The sequence below is a fragment of the Alosa sapidissima genome, chromosome 6 (assembly GCF_018492685.1).
Source record: "Alosa sapidissima isolate fAloSap1 chromosome 6, fAloSap1.pri, whole genome shotgun sequence".
NCBI lineage: Eukaryota > Metazoa > Chordata > Actinopteri > Clupeiformes > Clupeidae > Alosa > Alosa sapidissima.
Window position 1 is genome coordinate 3,838,013 of NC_055962.1, and position 14,638 is coordinate 3,852,650.

A 14,638-nucleotide genomic window follows, 5' to 3' on the forward strand; every position below is an offset into this window, starting at 1 on the left:
TTGGGCAATACAAATATGAGCATTCAATAATAGGCAATGACACAAATGAACAAGTTTCTGCACCATTATATTTTTTCCATCCATTTGAATAACAGATGACACTTTAGAAAAAGACAGAGCCACACAGCTCTGAAGATGAGCAGCAAGCACCAGGAACAGCCACGAAGGGGGGTATCGAGTCCTCGCTGGTTACATCTGCCGCAAGTTAAAGGGGGAAAGAGCTGGAGCTGGCAGGATGGAGATGGCAGGTGAATGTCTTTTCAATCGCCTATGCACCACGAGAAAACGGCAATAAAAGCCTAGATGTAGCCGGTCTCATTTATAAAGATATCCGTAAGGTAAGTGCTTGATTAAGCATTCTTTAACAGCAGCAATCAAAACATTTTGCATGCAATTACAGTTCCAAAAAATGGCGAAATATATTACTCCGTTCTATTATTTTCTTGGGTTGCCACAATCTCAAGTGGCAACCTCTTACGTAGGCTCAGCTGTGTGATTAGTATACGGTTTTTATAATCTACACCCTTGTGCAGCGTAATGGTGGCCAAAGACGACAGTCGCGTTTTCCCAAGGACTTGATGGATGCATAAATCATTTGGCACTTGCTTCTTACGTTACCACGTTCCCAAACACTGCAGCAAGTCAGGTTGAAATAACGCTGCCAGTGTCAGCAAACATTCCATTTTATTACCAAAAGCGTCAGGATTTGATTTGCATTAGCCAATTACGCAGCCTACATGGTAGAAATCGGAAAAATTGCCATTTACCGTTGAGTGTGATGCAATGTGAAATAACTTGTCTGTAACATGGAGAAGGTTTTCACGCGTATTGTATTTATTCATAGATCGAAAAAATAACTCTCGAGCTATGGGTTCTTTTGCACCACTGTAATTAAGCAGACCATATACTTATAAGGCATTTTTGATATTACTGATATTACTGTCAGTGTTATGGATCACTTTGGATTTCTCTTACTATCATTAAATAAGCATTTTATTATCTCAAAAGCTAATATATGTTTTTGCATTTTTGTTTAAGGGAGTCTGGAAATCAGATGGAGATCAGACTCAGATCAAATTGAAAATGCCCAAACAGAAGACCTATAGAATTAATACTTTGAATAATATTTTTTCCTGTGTAATGTTTTCTCCTGTACACTTTTCTTTTCAAATATTCTATTTAAGCTATAGGTCTATATAAAGTGGTATACTGATGAATCAATGTGGTTCCCAAGTGGGCAAGTGCAGTTTTAATGATATCAGGTAAGTTGTCCATTTCTGGTGTAAAACTTCTGGTGTATTGTATAAATACTCCCATAGTACAGTAGACTTGCATGACATGTGATATTTTGGGATGAAACCCCAACATAGCCTGCACCAATATACATCTTTGTTATCATCTGTCTTATGCATACAAATTAATTAAAATTAATCTGAAATTATGTTATGTCTCCTCTGTTAAAACAGCACAAAGAATGCCTTCAACATCTTTCAATGGAATTCTGCGCCCACTTCTTATTGGATTCCTATTGCTTGGCTGTTTTGTAACTGTACTTTTTATGTACTTTAAACCATCTAATAATAACTGGCTTTCAGGGCCCACAGAAACAGTAACATCTGCAATCAAGATTAAAGCTCTACCTATTGTCAAAAAAGAGGTGGACCAGACTATAGTGCTCATTTGGCTATGGCCATTCGGTCAGACATATGATTTGGACTCTTGTAATACATTTTTTAATGTTGATGGCTGCTACTTGACAGCAGACCGGAGTTTATATAATAAATCAAGTGGAGTCATTATTCACCACAGAGATATAAGCAAGGACTTATCAAACCTGCCCCCACTGCAGCGTCCATCATTTCAAAAGTGGATATGGATGAATCTGGAATCACCGTCTCATTCTCAAAAAATTCCAGGACTTGAGAAGTTGTTTAATGTGACTCTGAATTATCGACAAGATGCGGACATGCAGATGCCTTATGGGTCAGTTGTGCCCATTCAGGAGGACAAGGAGTTCATACTGCCAACCAAGACAAAGATAGTGTGCTGGATTGTCAGTAACTGGAATGCTGACCACGCCAGAGTAAAATACTACAATGAGTTGTATAAGCACATCGAGGTACATACGTATGGTCAAGCCTTTGGGGAATACGTCATTGACAAAGAGTTCTTATCAACAATATCTAGTTGTAAATTCTATCTGTCGTTTGAAAACTCCATCCACAAAGACTACATCACTGAGAAACTCTTCAACCCTCTCTCTGTGGGGTCAGTGCCCATTGTCCTTGGGCCCTCTAGGCAGAATTATGAGAACTATGTGCCAGGAGATGCCTTCATACATGTTGATGATTTCCTCACTCCTAAAGAGTTAGCTGAGCACCTATTGTACCTGGATAAGAATGACAATGTGTATTTGCAGTACTTTGACTGGCGGAAACAATTCAAAGTGAAAATGGCCTCTTTTTGGGCAGAGCACACATGCCGGGCCTGTGATTACATTAAAAACCATAAGGAGTACAAGGTGTGTAATAATCTTGACACATGGTTTTGGGACTAAACAATTTCAACACAAATGTTCACATAAATATGTATTTTTTTTTACTTATTCACAGGCTGAAAATGTCTATGAAGTTTTGTGGTACAGTCCACTTATTCAAACTGTTCAGTAAATAGACATGTGTGACTGTCAGGCATCATTACATGCTATATTCTTAAGCTTTGGTGGATCACTTGTCTTATTTATGCCCTGATGATTAGGATGAACTTTCACATTTCACATGACTGTGCCACATCTGAAATATCTGTAGAAATGTCAAAAACATGAGGACAGTATCTTGTCATCACTGCTTGTTTTATATGCTGTAGCCTATGTTTTATAGATCAGTGATTAGTTCTACAGCAGTTCAGACATATTGTGAACAAACACATGTTCTGGCCTTGTGCTCATGATCTCTAATCCTGGGGTTTTGATCTTCTGCCAATAAACATTTGATTTTTGCCAATAAATATCACTATGCACAACAATGTGTGAAAAGTCAGATAGCCCACTACATCAAATGTATTTTCGTACTTTTAGGGTATTTGATATGTATCAGAGTAGGCCTTATATGAGAATATATAACGCCTATGAAAACCTTATGTGAACAGAATATTCCCAACCGCGTATACGAAAGACGTTTGAACTTCATGGCTATCCGTATTACGTTTTTCTAAGCTGACGTGGGTCTGCCTTCCATGCCGATTGTCAACATTATGAAGATTTAGGCTTACTATTTCACCCTACTTTCTACAACCATATCGCAGCTGATGGGAACACGACAGTGCTCTGACAACAGAATAGTTTAAAAAAGAAAACTCACTAGATACCACAATGGCAGCTGATTGGGAAGAAATCAGGCGACTCGCTGCAGATTTTCAAAGAGCACAATTTGCAGACACTGTGCAACGGTAGGTTAGCTATCACAGCTAGCTAACTTGAAAGCTGACAGATTGTCTGTGTAGTGCCGTTTGCTTTAGTAACAAATGACCACGGTGTTCACATAACGTCTTTCAGCTGTCCAAAACAATTTAGCCTGATCTGATTGCATTGAAACACCTTGAATGATGGCGCGTTTTAAAACTTGCCGGCTAGTTAGCGACAGATTTTATTGTTGCACGATATAATGCTAAGTTAAAGTTGACTAACATTAATGTTAACCAACCACCTTTCATTAAACAGATGTTTGTTGTAGGACAACAACGTGTCAGTGACCAAGTCTTCTACGATTTGAATGCAGTGTTCTGTATAGAATAGATCATTATAGATCATTCGAAGTTACAACTAGCCCAGGCAAGACTAAGTTATTCTCCAAAAGCATTGCAAGTCAGCCTCTTTGGCAAAATCTTTTCAGGCTGCTGCTCCACTTCCCTTTCACTTCTTCTCCATTACTATTCTACAAACACGCTACTACGACTTACCACTATCGAACCATTATAGCCTAAAGTCTATAATGGCCAGGCAACTTATTAACAACCACCATATTTAGAAAATGTTCAGCTGTCAAATTCAAATTCTTTACTCGCAAGTGATCGGTGGGAAGTCTTGCATGAGTCATTTCAATGCCATGGCGAAATGTGCTAGTTTTTTTTTTCTCACTCCTTGCCCTGTGTTTTCCTCCTGTGATGTAGACTGTCGGAGAGGAATTGCATAGAGATTGTTGCCAAACTTGTGGAGGAAAAGAAATTAGATGTTGTGCATACACTGGACGGAAAAGAATACATTACACCAAGTCAAATTTCCAGAGAGATTCGGGATGAACTCTATATTCATGGAGGTCAGTTTTCCTCCAACTGCTTTTTCTATTGGATGAATTGGAATTGGTTTGGTGCTTACATGTCTTTACCCTTCTGTTTATTCAAGGTCGAATCAACATTGTGGACCTACAAAAAGTGAGTTTGTTAGATTGAAGTAAACCTGCAAACATTACAATGTAATGGTGCTTCATCCATTTCATTGCAATTGCTACAGCCACCGTTACAATATGTTATCATTTTAAATACTTTATTTTAAGGGATGCACTGATCCCACTATTTCAGACAGTCTGCAAGTAATTGCTATTACAGACGGTAGTATTTCTACCAAAATCACAATTACCATCAAGCTTAAGTGAATTTGAAGAGAGCCTTTATTTATCAAATGCACACTGGTATGCACAAAATATATATGAATATATATATAAGAAACTGAAGGCTATTTATGACCAATAATAAATATAAAACATATGTTTGCTAAAACATATGAAGTGCTATCACTGAATTGAGAACTTTTTTGAGACCAACTACAAGTCTGAGCATCTGGTGCCTCTTTACACTGGTATGGGTGATGATGCATTCCCTATTTATTAGGCTGTTAACTAATGGGCCCACTGTTTGGTGATTGGGTACATCTTGCTCTGTTTACAGATCATTAATGTGGATTTAGTACATGTTGAAAAGAGAGCCAATGAAATTGCAAAATCAGATCGGAGTATTCAGCTGATTCTTGGACAGCTGATTGATGAGTAAGTATCTTTGTCTATGATGTTCAATAGACCCATGTAATGTGCATTTTTGCTGCACTTTTCATGTGCATCACAGATACACACAATTCTACGCTTAAATAAATCAAACACACATCTTGGTACATCTTGCTTTAGCAGCACATTGTAATGCGCAACAGGTGTCTTGTCTTGTGACTGTCCCAAATGGAAAACCTGCAGGGTACCCTACGAAGCATGATATGTTTAGCATAAAGCCTGGAGTGTGTTCAAATTTGACAAACAGAGGTGAACATTCCTGGTGAATTTTATTTTATTGAACGCACCTCAGGATTTAGGCTCAACATACCACTCATCTCATTTTATAGTATACCCCTCTGATGTCAGCTGTGATTATATATGTGGATCTCCATATACCACCTCAGGAACTACCTAAATGGCCTTGCTGAGGAGGTTAATGATAAACTGCAAGAGGCCGGTCAGGTAACCATCCCTGAGCTCTGCAAAAGCTATGATCTGCCTGGTGACTTCCTTACTGAGGTGAGTTCAAGAGCTCTAGAGGACATTGTGAAAGGTTTGTGATCAGAGTGACCCATATCTAACAATACTGTGCTCTGTGTGTGGTAGGAGCTGTCTGTGCGCCTTGGCAAAATCATCCAAGGTCAAATGGACCAATACAACAGAGGGGTCATCTTCACAGAAGCCTTTGTACTACGCCACAAAGCACGAATTCGAGGTCTTTTCAGTGCAATCACTCGGTATGCTCCAATTCCCTCATCTGTCTGTTTTGGCCTTTCTCTCTAATTCCCATTTTCTGCTCTCTCTCTCTCTCTCTCTCTCTCTCTCTCTCTCTCTCTCTCTCTCTCTCTCTCTCTCTCTCTCATTCACTTCATGTTTAAGAAAGAATTATAAATGCTTTTAAGGTCTAATGTGCCATTGTGTTTCCAGGCCAACACCCATTAGTAATCTTATTGGTGTCCATGGGTTTCAGGAACATCTTCTTTATTGTAAGTAATTGTAAGATTATGTGAAAAGTGTGTGTGTTTTAAGAATATGTCCCTGTTAGTATAAGACTGTATATTCAATTCTATGTTTAATTCTTGCAATTTCTGAACATATACTTTTGAAACACAAAAGTCTTTTAAGGGTAATCTTTTTTCCAGATGAATAGTTCCATTCCACAATATTCTAGAAGTGTGTAAGTGCAGTGTGTAAGTCTGTAAGCCCTGGTGACCAAGTGTGTAGAAGTGTAGAAGTGTGTAAGTGTGTAAGCCCTGGTGACCAAGTGTGTAGAAGTGTGTAAGTGCAGTGTGTAATTGTGTACGCCCTGGTGACCAAGTGTGTAGAAGTGTGTAAGTGCAGTGTGTAAGTGTGTAAGCCCTGGTGACCAAGTGTGCTGTCCCCAGCTGTGCTGGAGGAGCTGGTGAACACTGGCCGTCTGAAGGGCTCAGTGGTGGGGGGCAGACAGGACAAAGCCGTCTATATCCCTGACATCTACTCCAAGACGCAGAGCAACTGGGTGGACTCCTTCCTCAAGCAGAACGGATATCTGGGTGAGTTTTGACTGTAATATCTGGTTTACGAACCACAAAAGAACATCCCTGTCTTTACCATTGTAAAGCAACATTCTAAAACTGATAGTTCCGGTCCTTGATTGTGATTGGCTGAATCACGTTTGATGCCGTTGTAAAATGCAGCATAAACATACACCTTGACCGCATTTCGTTCTATATTACTGCGCTACCATAACTTGATACAAAAGTTAAAGTAACTGCGTCTCGGCGTTGCTTGGCAACCATTCAGATAAAAGAAAATATATTTCTTGGCGGAAGAATGATTATCTAGGAATAACTCGTTATAATTCTAGTTGCTGTGCCTTTACTTTATGAAACTTTGCCAGGTATTTATAGTAACAGTTTACTGTTCTACAACAATTCTACGCCCCTTAGCTGTTGTACAGTAGAATCAGTGTACCCTACGGCCTCTCGGGGCTTATTGCTTAAATATGTAATTATTGTAATTATTGTATCTGATCATAGTACAGAGAATGGCGTCCCATTGCGGATGTGCAACGCCTGGTGTGTGTGTGTGTATACATTGAAATTTTACAGCAAAGGGTACACCGGTTCTTACATTATGTTGCGTTAATAGTGCCCTGTCCATTGCTGCTCTGTGTATTATTTAAAATGAACTCATTGCATCTTTTCAGAGTTTGAAGCCTTGACTCGACTGGGTATTCCGGATCCTGTAAACTACATTAAGAAGCGCTTCAAGTCCAGCAAACTTTTATTCCTGAGGTCAGTCTGTGTCGGTCAGGCTCTAGTCGACCAGCTGGAAGCGTCAGTGGAAGAGGCAGTGAACTCGGCTACTTGGACAGATTTACAGGTATGTAAAGTTCATTGAGGCATGAATACTGAACTTTAGCATTACTATCATAGATAGATATATAGATAGATAGATAGATACTTTATTGATCCCCAAGGGAAAATTCAAAATTCTATCTTGAAGTGTTGATCTCTGTTCAGTTGCCATAAATGATCAAGTGCTTTGTGCATTATGTGTCTCTTTATGTGCCCAGCCCATCCTACCCAGCAGTTTCTCTAATGAGGATGTTGGCATCCTGATCAACCAAGTCATGAGAACAACAAACGTGCAGTCGTCTGCCAGAGTTCTGAGTGGCACCGTCGTGGTCAGTGAGAAGTTCATCAGCAACTGCCTGGCACTGTTCAATGAAGACATGCAACACAAAGCACAGAAAGTAAGCATGAACACAAAATGCACCTGGCAGGCTCAGAGCAGTCGTGGAAGACTCAGTTGAACATTCAATTGTTTATTATTTGCATGAAATAAAATACATGACATTTATTTATTTATTTATTTATGTGCCAATATGTAATAACATGTGAATGTTTGTAATATTTTCTTATCTTATGGTGGTGCCTATTTTTAACACCACGTCATCTGTTTCTTTTTCAGGAAGTCAAGAACAATCCGGTATTTTTAATCACAGAAGAGGATCTGAAGCAGCCATCTGTGCTGGCTGAGAACACCACCTCCAGAAAGGACAAGAGGGACGAGCGTAGGAAGAAAGCTGCAGGTGACGCACTGTGCTGCACTACAGACCAAAGCCCTCATGAATACCCAAAAGCCAGCAATGGGCTGCTTCTGCAGAACAACAAGATGCACTAAAGCCTGGTGTTTAGCTTCCTGTGTTCATGTCAAAGTAACTGTGTTGCATGTTTCCTTCACTAGAGGGAGGTGGCAGTGTGAAGGGTGGTGGTGGGGGCAACGCTCGAGAGATCAGGATCCGCAAAACCAAGAAAAAGGGGTCAAGGAAGGACGAAGACAGCGACGATGAGGCTGGACCCAACATACAAAGTACGAGTGCATGCTGTACTGTGACCTCACACTCTGCTGCATACTGTATGAAGTGTCCAGTCCAGTCCAGAGGCAACATGGCAAAGCTGTTAAGCGTGTATTGATTTTTCACTGCGTTGACGTGTGTTTCTCATCTGTTTTGAAAAGATCCCAATAGTAAGGCAGAGATTCCTTTCATGTCTGTTGATGAGATTGTGGCCGTTTTGGAGGAGAAGGTATGTGACTGCTCTGAGGACATGCTCCTGGACCTAGCAGACCACTTACTGAGGTATTCATCGCTTATGACTCATATTCAACTCTCTCCAGTAGCAAATTCCAAGACAGATTTCATTGTTTTGTCTAGTAAAAGTATGAATGAAAATCTTTAATCCTGAATTCTTATCTAACAGACCTTTGACAAAAATATATCAGGAAGTGGTGCGGACGACATTTATGTCCTCAACCTCATCAACTTCAGGTGGCAACCGCAAGCAGAATGTGAAAGACCTGCAGGATGAAGTCACTAACTTGTACAACAACATCAAGCTTTTTGATAAGGGCACAAAAGTCTTCTCAGGTATGTCATTTTTTGTTGCTGAAGAAAATAAGGACCACATATGCATTGTGCTTTTGATTTTACATTTTTGTCCAATTAATAAATTAACTAATAATACATTGAATTCTTTTCATCAGATGAAACCCAAGCCAATATTGCCAAGCATGTGCTGAAGACTGTGTGTTCTGATGTCACTAACATCCTAGTCAACTTTGTGGCGTCAGATGGCTTGATTACTTCAGATAGTTCTGGGGCTATTACTAATGAGGTAACAGGCTGATGTGTTGTTGATGTTTTTACCAAACTTTACATTCCTGTATTTAAGTGAGTGAAACTCTATGCCCAATATGATGTGTCCCTCAGGTTCGGTTGAAGATCTTGGGAAAGCTGTCGAATGAAACTAAGGCTCCTCTAATGAGGCTTCACAACAGTCTGAATGGAAAAGTAGGGCACTGGTTCAACTAGAGCATGTCCATTTAACAGTTCTGTTGAAGTTCTGCTAAAACTTACACAAAGAAGACCTGAGTTTTTGTCATTTGCTAGTGGCATAGAAATAGCTTCATTTTGCATAATCTGGTGTGCACATTTCTTTTTACAGAGCATTGAGGACTTTATTGACAGTTTAGAAACTGCAGCAGAAGAATGTGGGTTAATGCTAAAGAGAGGAGACAAGAAGAGAGAGAGGTACAGTACTCGACACACACATGTTAAATATGGAGCATCTTAGTGTACAGTACTCAACACACACATGTTCAATATGGAGCATCTTAGTGTACAGTACTCAACACACACATGTTTAATATGGAGCATCTTAGTGTACAGTACTCACATGTTCAATATGGAGCATCTTAGTGTACAGTACTCACATGTTCAATATGGAGCATCTTAGTGCACATTAAAAGCAGAAGGACATTGGGCAGGAGTTGTGTGGTTTCATGTCAGCAATATTTGTGTATCTTGTAACACCTCATTCAAAGGTTTCATCAAGAAGGCACCAATGTTAATTTAGTTGAAACACATCTGCATGTACTCCTTCAGAAAATGATGTACTGTAGATATTGTGGAATTAATTTTAGCCAGCTACACTACTACAGTGATATCAGCTTCAATATGTTTCTGAGTTTCTGTGTGTGTGTGTGTGTGTGTGTGTGTGTGTGTGTGTGTGTGTGTGTGTGTGTGCTCTCACAGGCAGGCCCTCTTTCAGCACCGGCAGGCCCTGCTGGAGCAGCTGAAGCTGACGGAGGACCCTGCGCTGGTGCTGCACCTGACCAGTGTGCTGCTGTTCCAGGCCAGCACCCACTGCATGCTGCACGCGCCTGGACGCTGTGTGCCCCAAATTATAGGCACTCTGGTCGGCAAGATCCCTGAGGTGCCGTACCACATTCACCACTACACTGCACAAATCCCCATGCCCTCATTCCACTAACATCAACAACAAATGATTGTTTTCATCTGTTAATAACAGATAAGCAACAACAAAGAAGTTAAAACTGTGGTTTTCCTTTTAGACCACATTTCTATTTTTAGAATTAGTGTTCATTTTAGACCACATTACTATTGCTACATTGCATTTAAATTGTCTTCTAACGTGATGATAGCCATGGATATCCATCTAGGCCATCCAAATAAGTGAATCATTTCTATTTGCCCCATTGGGAAGTGTGTGCTAATGGACTAACTGCAGGTGTGTTTTGCGGCTGTGTAGGATCAGCACAAGCTGCTCTCCCGATACCAGGCCCTGGTGGTCAAGCAGCTGGTGAGCCAGAGCCAGGGGAAGAAGCCGGAGCAGGAAGGAGGGGACAGCCAGGGGGACGACGGCGAGGACATCCACAAAGAGCTGCTCTCGCTGACCGCAGAGGTCAAAGACCTTGTCTTCTCGCAGAAAAAGAACTCTGTGACCGAGGAATAAAACCTGTTGAACTGACAAAAGAATGGATAAATGGTTTAATAAAATTATTAAATGGTTTAATAAAATACGTATGGTAAGCCAGCTATTTGACGCCGCTGCTTTGTGGATATATGTGAAGACTGAATTGGATGAGATATAATTTTCTTTCAACCCCATACCCCCCACCCCCCAAGTAGCTGTGGTATTTGGCAGGAAACAGTGCTGTATTCGATTCCAGCCTTACTGTAACTGCACAAATAACCTATGCAATAGTAAAACACATCGGCTGTGAAAGGACAGCTACACACACTGATACATTAATTTAGTTAATTGACATTGTCTCTATTGAACATTGTGGGATAATGTATGTGAATTGAGATAAGTAACCTCAGAGAGGTGGTACTGTAAATAAATGACCTAGCACTGCATTGAAAACAATGCTTATGCCTGTCAGTAAATTGTACATCTTGCCTTAACAGGATAATTCACACAAAAACCTTGGGTTACTCAACCTCCACCAACCAAACAACCAGCCCCCAACTTTAATTTCTCAGAAAAACACATCTATGAGCTAGCCTATCTAGCAGAAGGTCAGCAACCTAAACAAATTGCTTAACATACTTGCACAGGATTTGAAATGGATCATGACTACAATAAGATTGTGCTGGGAGGCAGGTGTGTAGTGACTAACTGTATTTTCATCTATGTGTGTGAACTGTCCCTTGAAGATGTCCCCTCAGTATGGTGCCACATTGCACCCATGTTGTGTCCCTCAGTATGGTGCCACATTGCACCCATGTTGTGTCCCTCAGTTGATAATGCACTTGTAGCGCTCAAAGATACAAATAGTAATTAAAAACCCATCAATACAACCTGTCTAATGTCAGTCTTCTTCTGTCACTTTATTCTCTCCAAAAGGCTTGTACTTCTCATAGCCCACCATGTTGTTACAGTGGAACTGTATCATATCTTTTCACTGTTGCATCAGAGGCTTGGTTATTTGAGCTTGTCCCTAGCAGGCCTCAGAAGTTCTCAAGCAAGAGAGTTTCAGTATGACAGTGCATGTATGTGCATATCTAATTGCATATGTGTATTTTCTCTGATGTAAGGTAATCAAAGTTCATGTATGATGTGAATACACATTCTTTGAGATTACTTTAATTGATTGGCACTATTTTTATGTTCCTATCACTGTTTGATTAATGGCCTTTTGCCATCATGAGTCTATTATGTAGGTCTCCTTACCTAGCATGTAAATATCATTTTTATTTATTATTTGACATTTTGTTTTGATGTTTGGTTAACTCCTCAGTACCTGCGTGGTTTGTTTTACATTTGTAGACAACTGTAAAATCTCACATCATAGCATGAAAACAGGTGCATCTCTAGTGGCATCTCCTGTAAATATATATAGACAACCATTATTCTTAGCTATCCTCTGAACATTGAGCATACCGGTAATTATCTGCTCTGTACCTAAAGCAGTGGCTACAATTTGACCGATGAGAGGGAGGAGCACATTTCTAAATGATGAGGAAATGATTTCACTCCTGTCGTGTTGGTGTTACCATGTCAACAGTGATAAGTTGCTCATCTGTGTATGACATTATAAGAGCCCTGGTGAATAGGGAGGATTTGTGTTATCTAACATGATTTTGATGTAGCTCAAAAACAGTCACAACATAGCCTAACTTTAGATATTTATCCATCCATTTATAAATTGGTGCAGTATTACTGTGTTATATGTTACAAAATTGACTTGAAGGGAAACTGCGTAAACAACTGAATTTACAGTAAAAAACACCTTAAGAATTGGAATACCATGACACCAAATGGATTACAAGGGTTGACATGACAGACCATGTAGTAGGCTATATCAAGAGTTAAACTGATATGAGAGATCAGCTGGTGGCTGAGCCATGATTAATCACTGTGTGACTAAGCGAGCCGCTGCAAACAACGATAAACAATCAGGAAAACGATGAGCATAAAACCAAAATAGCCAAATTTGCCAAATAGCCTTTAAAAAAAAAAAAAAATCACACCCATTTGTGGAAAATGTTCTAATAGGATGGACGATAATGGATACATGCTAATGATGATGATGGTGATGATTACATTAGGCTTTGAGGATTTTACTTTGCATTTTGGAGACCTAAATTCATGTGAACAGACATGTTGCAGAACCTCACTTAATTAATTAACCAACTTCATGCTAAACACCTTTTGCTAAATGCTAGCTGTCTTGTGGGTCTAGTGTGATTTTTTTTTACAGCTACTTCTTCTGTCAGATGCAAGACACGTGCAACACACATATACTGACTCTGTAGACACGTGCTCCTTATTGCCATGGAAACAAGGAAGAGCTATCTCAAGCACAAACCACATTTTTCAAGGTGAGAATTCTGATCCCACTTTTCTGCTTGGTAGGCTATGGTGTCTAAAATAACACTAACAGCTGATTAGGTCTGTACTGTTGGGGGAATCACCAGACACTAACACAGCACCCTGACAGACAAAACAGTCTGTTAGGTCTATTCAGACTACTTCAGTTGACAACAGAAGGGAGGACTTCACTGGAAAGGAGATTCATATATTTTGAAAAAGGACAAGGTTCTCTCAAGGTTAAGGTTTACAAAATGCTGGCAATTGAGAGTTTACACAATCTCATCTGAAATGGTGATTTTTATTGTTGCATTAATAATTCCTTTTAGCTTAGTTTACATCAGGTTCAGTCTAATTTACTGGGCTATATATCACCTACAAGATGACACAGATTTAAAACTATTTGTTCAAGATGACCAGATTCCATGTTTAAAGACCAACATATTCATAACAATGACCAATTATCAGGAGCAATTAATGCTACATAACATGAGCAGAAGTAGAATGCTAATATTTCAGTCGTGATATGGGCAGGCCAACGGCTTACACATGATTCTTTGCACAGTATCTCATAGTGTTAGTTAATATGATCCATAACACAAAGTAAATAAATGATTTTTGGCAACACAAGATATATTGTTACAAAATATTTGACTTAATGTTATTTCCTCTGTTCTAAAGTTCCATACTATGTCTAGTTACAACAATCGACAGACATAATTATGTGTGATAGCCAACAGAATTATAAAAGGACTCTTTATGTTCTTTAATACGATGCTATTATGAGAGCTAATGACTCACACAGCACAGCTCAATGATTCAAATGTAGCCTATGCCTTTAATATTGGTCACATGGAAATAGCCAGCTAAACGACTAAATATCAATACTTTAACATTAAAAACATTACATGAATAAAGCAGCTTCGACTGGGCAGCTGTTTGCATCATCAGGTTCCTAGGTGATCCAGTTCTCATGATCACATATGGAACAGGAAAACATCAGGGAGTTTAATTCTTTAGGGCTGAAGAGGCGGGGCTTTTTTTGTTTTTGCTCGTTGGAAACCATTCTCTGGCATACAGAGCATAAGTTAACATCAATTAGGTGGTCAGTCAAAAGCATCAGTGTCTGACAGCAAAAACATTTTTAATGGTTCAACCATTGTGAACATTTTCTTTCTATATTTCTTTTCCCTGCATATACAGTGGTCTCATGGATAATTGCAAATTGTGAGTAGAATGTCCATACAGGCATGCCATTTCTCAGGAGCAAGGTACTTTTCTCAGAGCATAAAGCCTTGCATCTCTCCAGCATCTCTTGAGACAGCCGTAAGTTCCTGTTGCTTAGTAATGGCACCCTGAGCTATGATTAAGGTGAGCTTCAAAGAGCTGAACGTACTCATTAGCTACTGCTGGCAGAATAATGAATTCCACGGAGGA

The 14,638-nt window shown here is 39.7% G+C and overlaps 2 protein-coding genes across 4 annotated transcripts; both read left to right on the forward strand.

The window, feature by feature from the left end:
* Positions 1–205: 205 nt before the first annotated feature.
* On the forward strand, positions 206–2,973 carry LOC121711238 (4-galactosyl-N-acetylglucosaminide 3-alpha-L-fucosyltransferase 9-like). Of its 3 annotated transcripts, none has more exons than XM_042094634.1 (3): positions 206–338; positions 1,039–1,262; positions 1,467–2,973. In XM_042094634.1, the coding sequence occupies exons 2-3, from the start codon at positions 1,253–1,255 to the stop codon at positions 2,555–2,557; spliced, it is 1,101 nt and encodes a 366-aa protein (XP_041950568.1). In that variant the 5' UTR covers positions 206–338; positions 1,039–1,252; the 3' UTR covers positions 2,558–2,973. The 3 variants fall into 3 exon arrangements, with proteins under 3 accessions (XP_041950568.1, XP_041950569.1, XP_041950570.1); XM_042094635.1 differs by having other exon boundaries at positions 1,185–1,262; XM_042094636.1 differs by lacking the exon at positions 206–338 and having other exon boundaries at positions 1,024–1,262.
* Positions 2,974–3,198: 225 nt separating this feature from the next.
* ufl1 (UFM1-specific ligase 1) lies at positions 3,199–11,688 on the forward strand. Its single transcript, XM_042094613.1, has 19 exons — positions 3,199–3,447; positions 4,168–4,313; positions 4,400–4,428; positions 4,942–5,039; positions 5,441–5,555; positions 5,643–5,773; positions 5,964–6,022; positions 6,422–6,568; positions 7,225–7,400; positions 7,594–7,773; positions 7,992–8,112; positions 8,268–8,393; positions 8,541–8,661; positions 8,783–8,949; positions 9,066–9,196; positions 9,292–9,372; positions 9,527–9,612; positions 10,117–10,297; positions 10,634–11,688. The coding sequence occupies exons 1-19, from the start codon at positions 3,371–3,373 to the stop codon at positions 10,835–10,837; spliced, it is 2,376 nt and encodes a 791-aa protein (XP_041950547.1). The 5' UTR covers positions 3,199–3,370; the 3' UTR covers positions 10,838–11,688.
* The last annotated feature ends 2,950 nt before the right edge of the window (positions 11,689–14,638 follow it).

Bases quoted from the DNA above. Each gene is read 5' to 3' on its own strand.
- ufl1 (XM_042094613.1), top strand. From the start codon at position 3,371: ATGGCAGCTGATTGGGAAGAAATCAGGCGACTCGCTGCAGATTTTCAA. The intron at 5,040-5,440 runs GTAAGTATCTTT...ATACCACCTCAG, and splicing joins CTTGGACAGCTGATTGATGA to GAACTACCTAAATGGCCTTG. The intron at 6,023-6,421 runs GTAAGTAATTGT...TGCTGTCCCCAG, and splicing joins TCAGGAACATCTTCTTTATT to CTGTGCTGGAGGAGCTGGTG.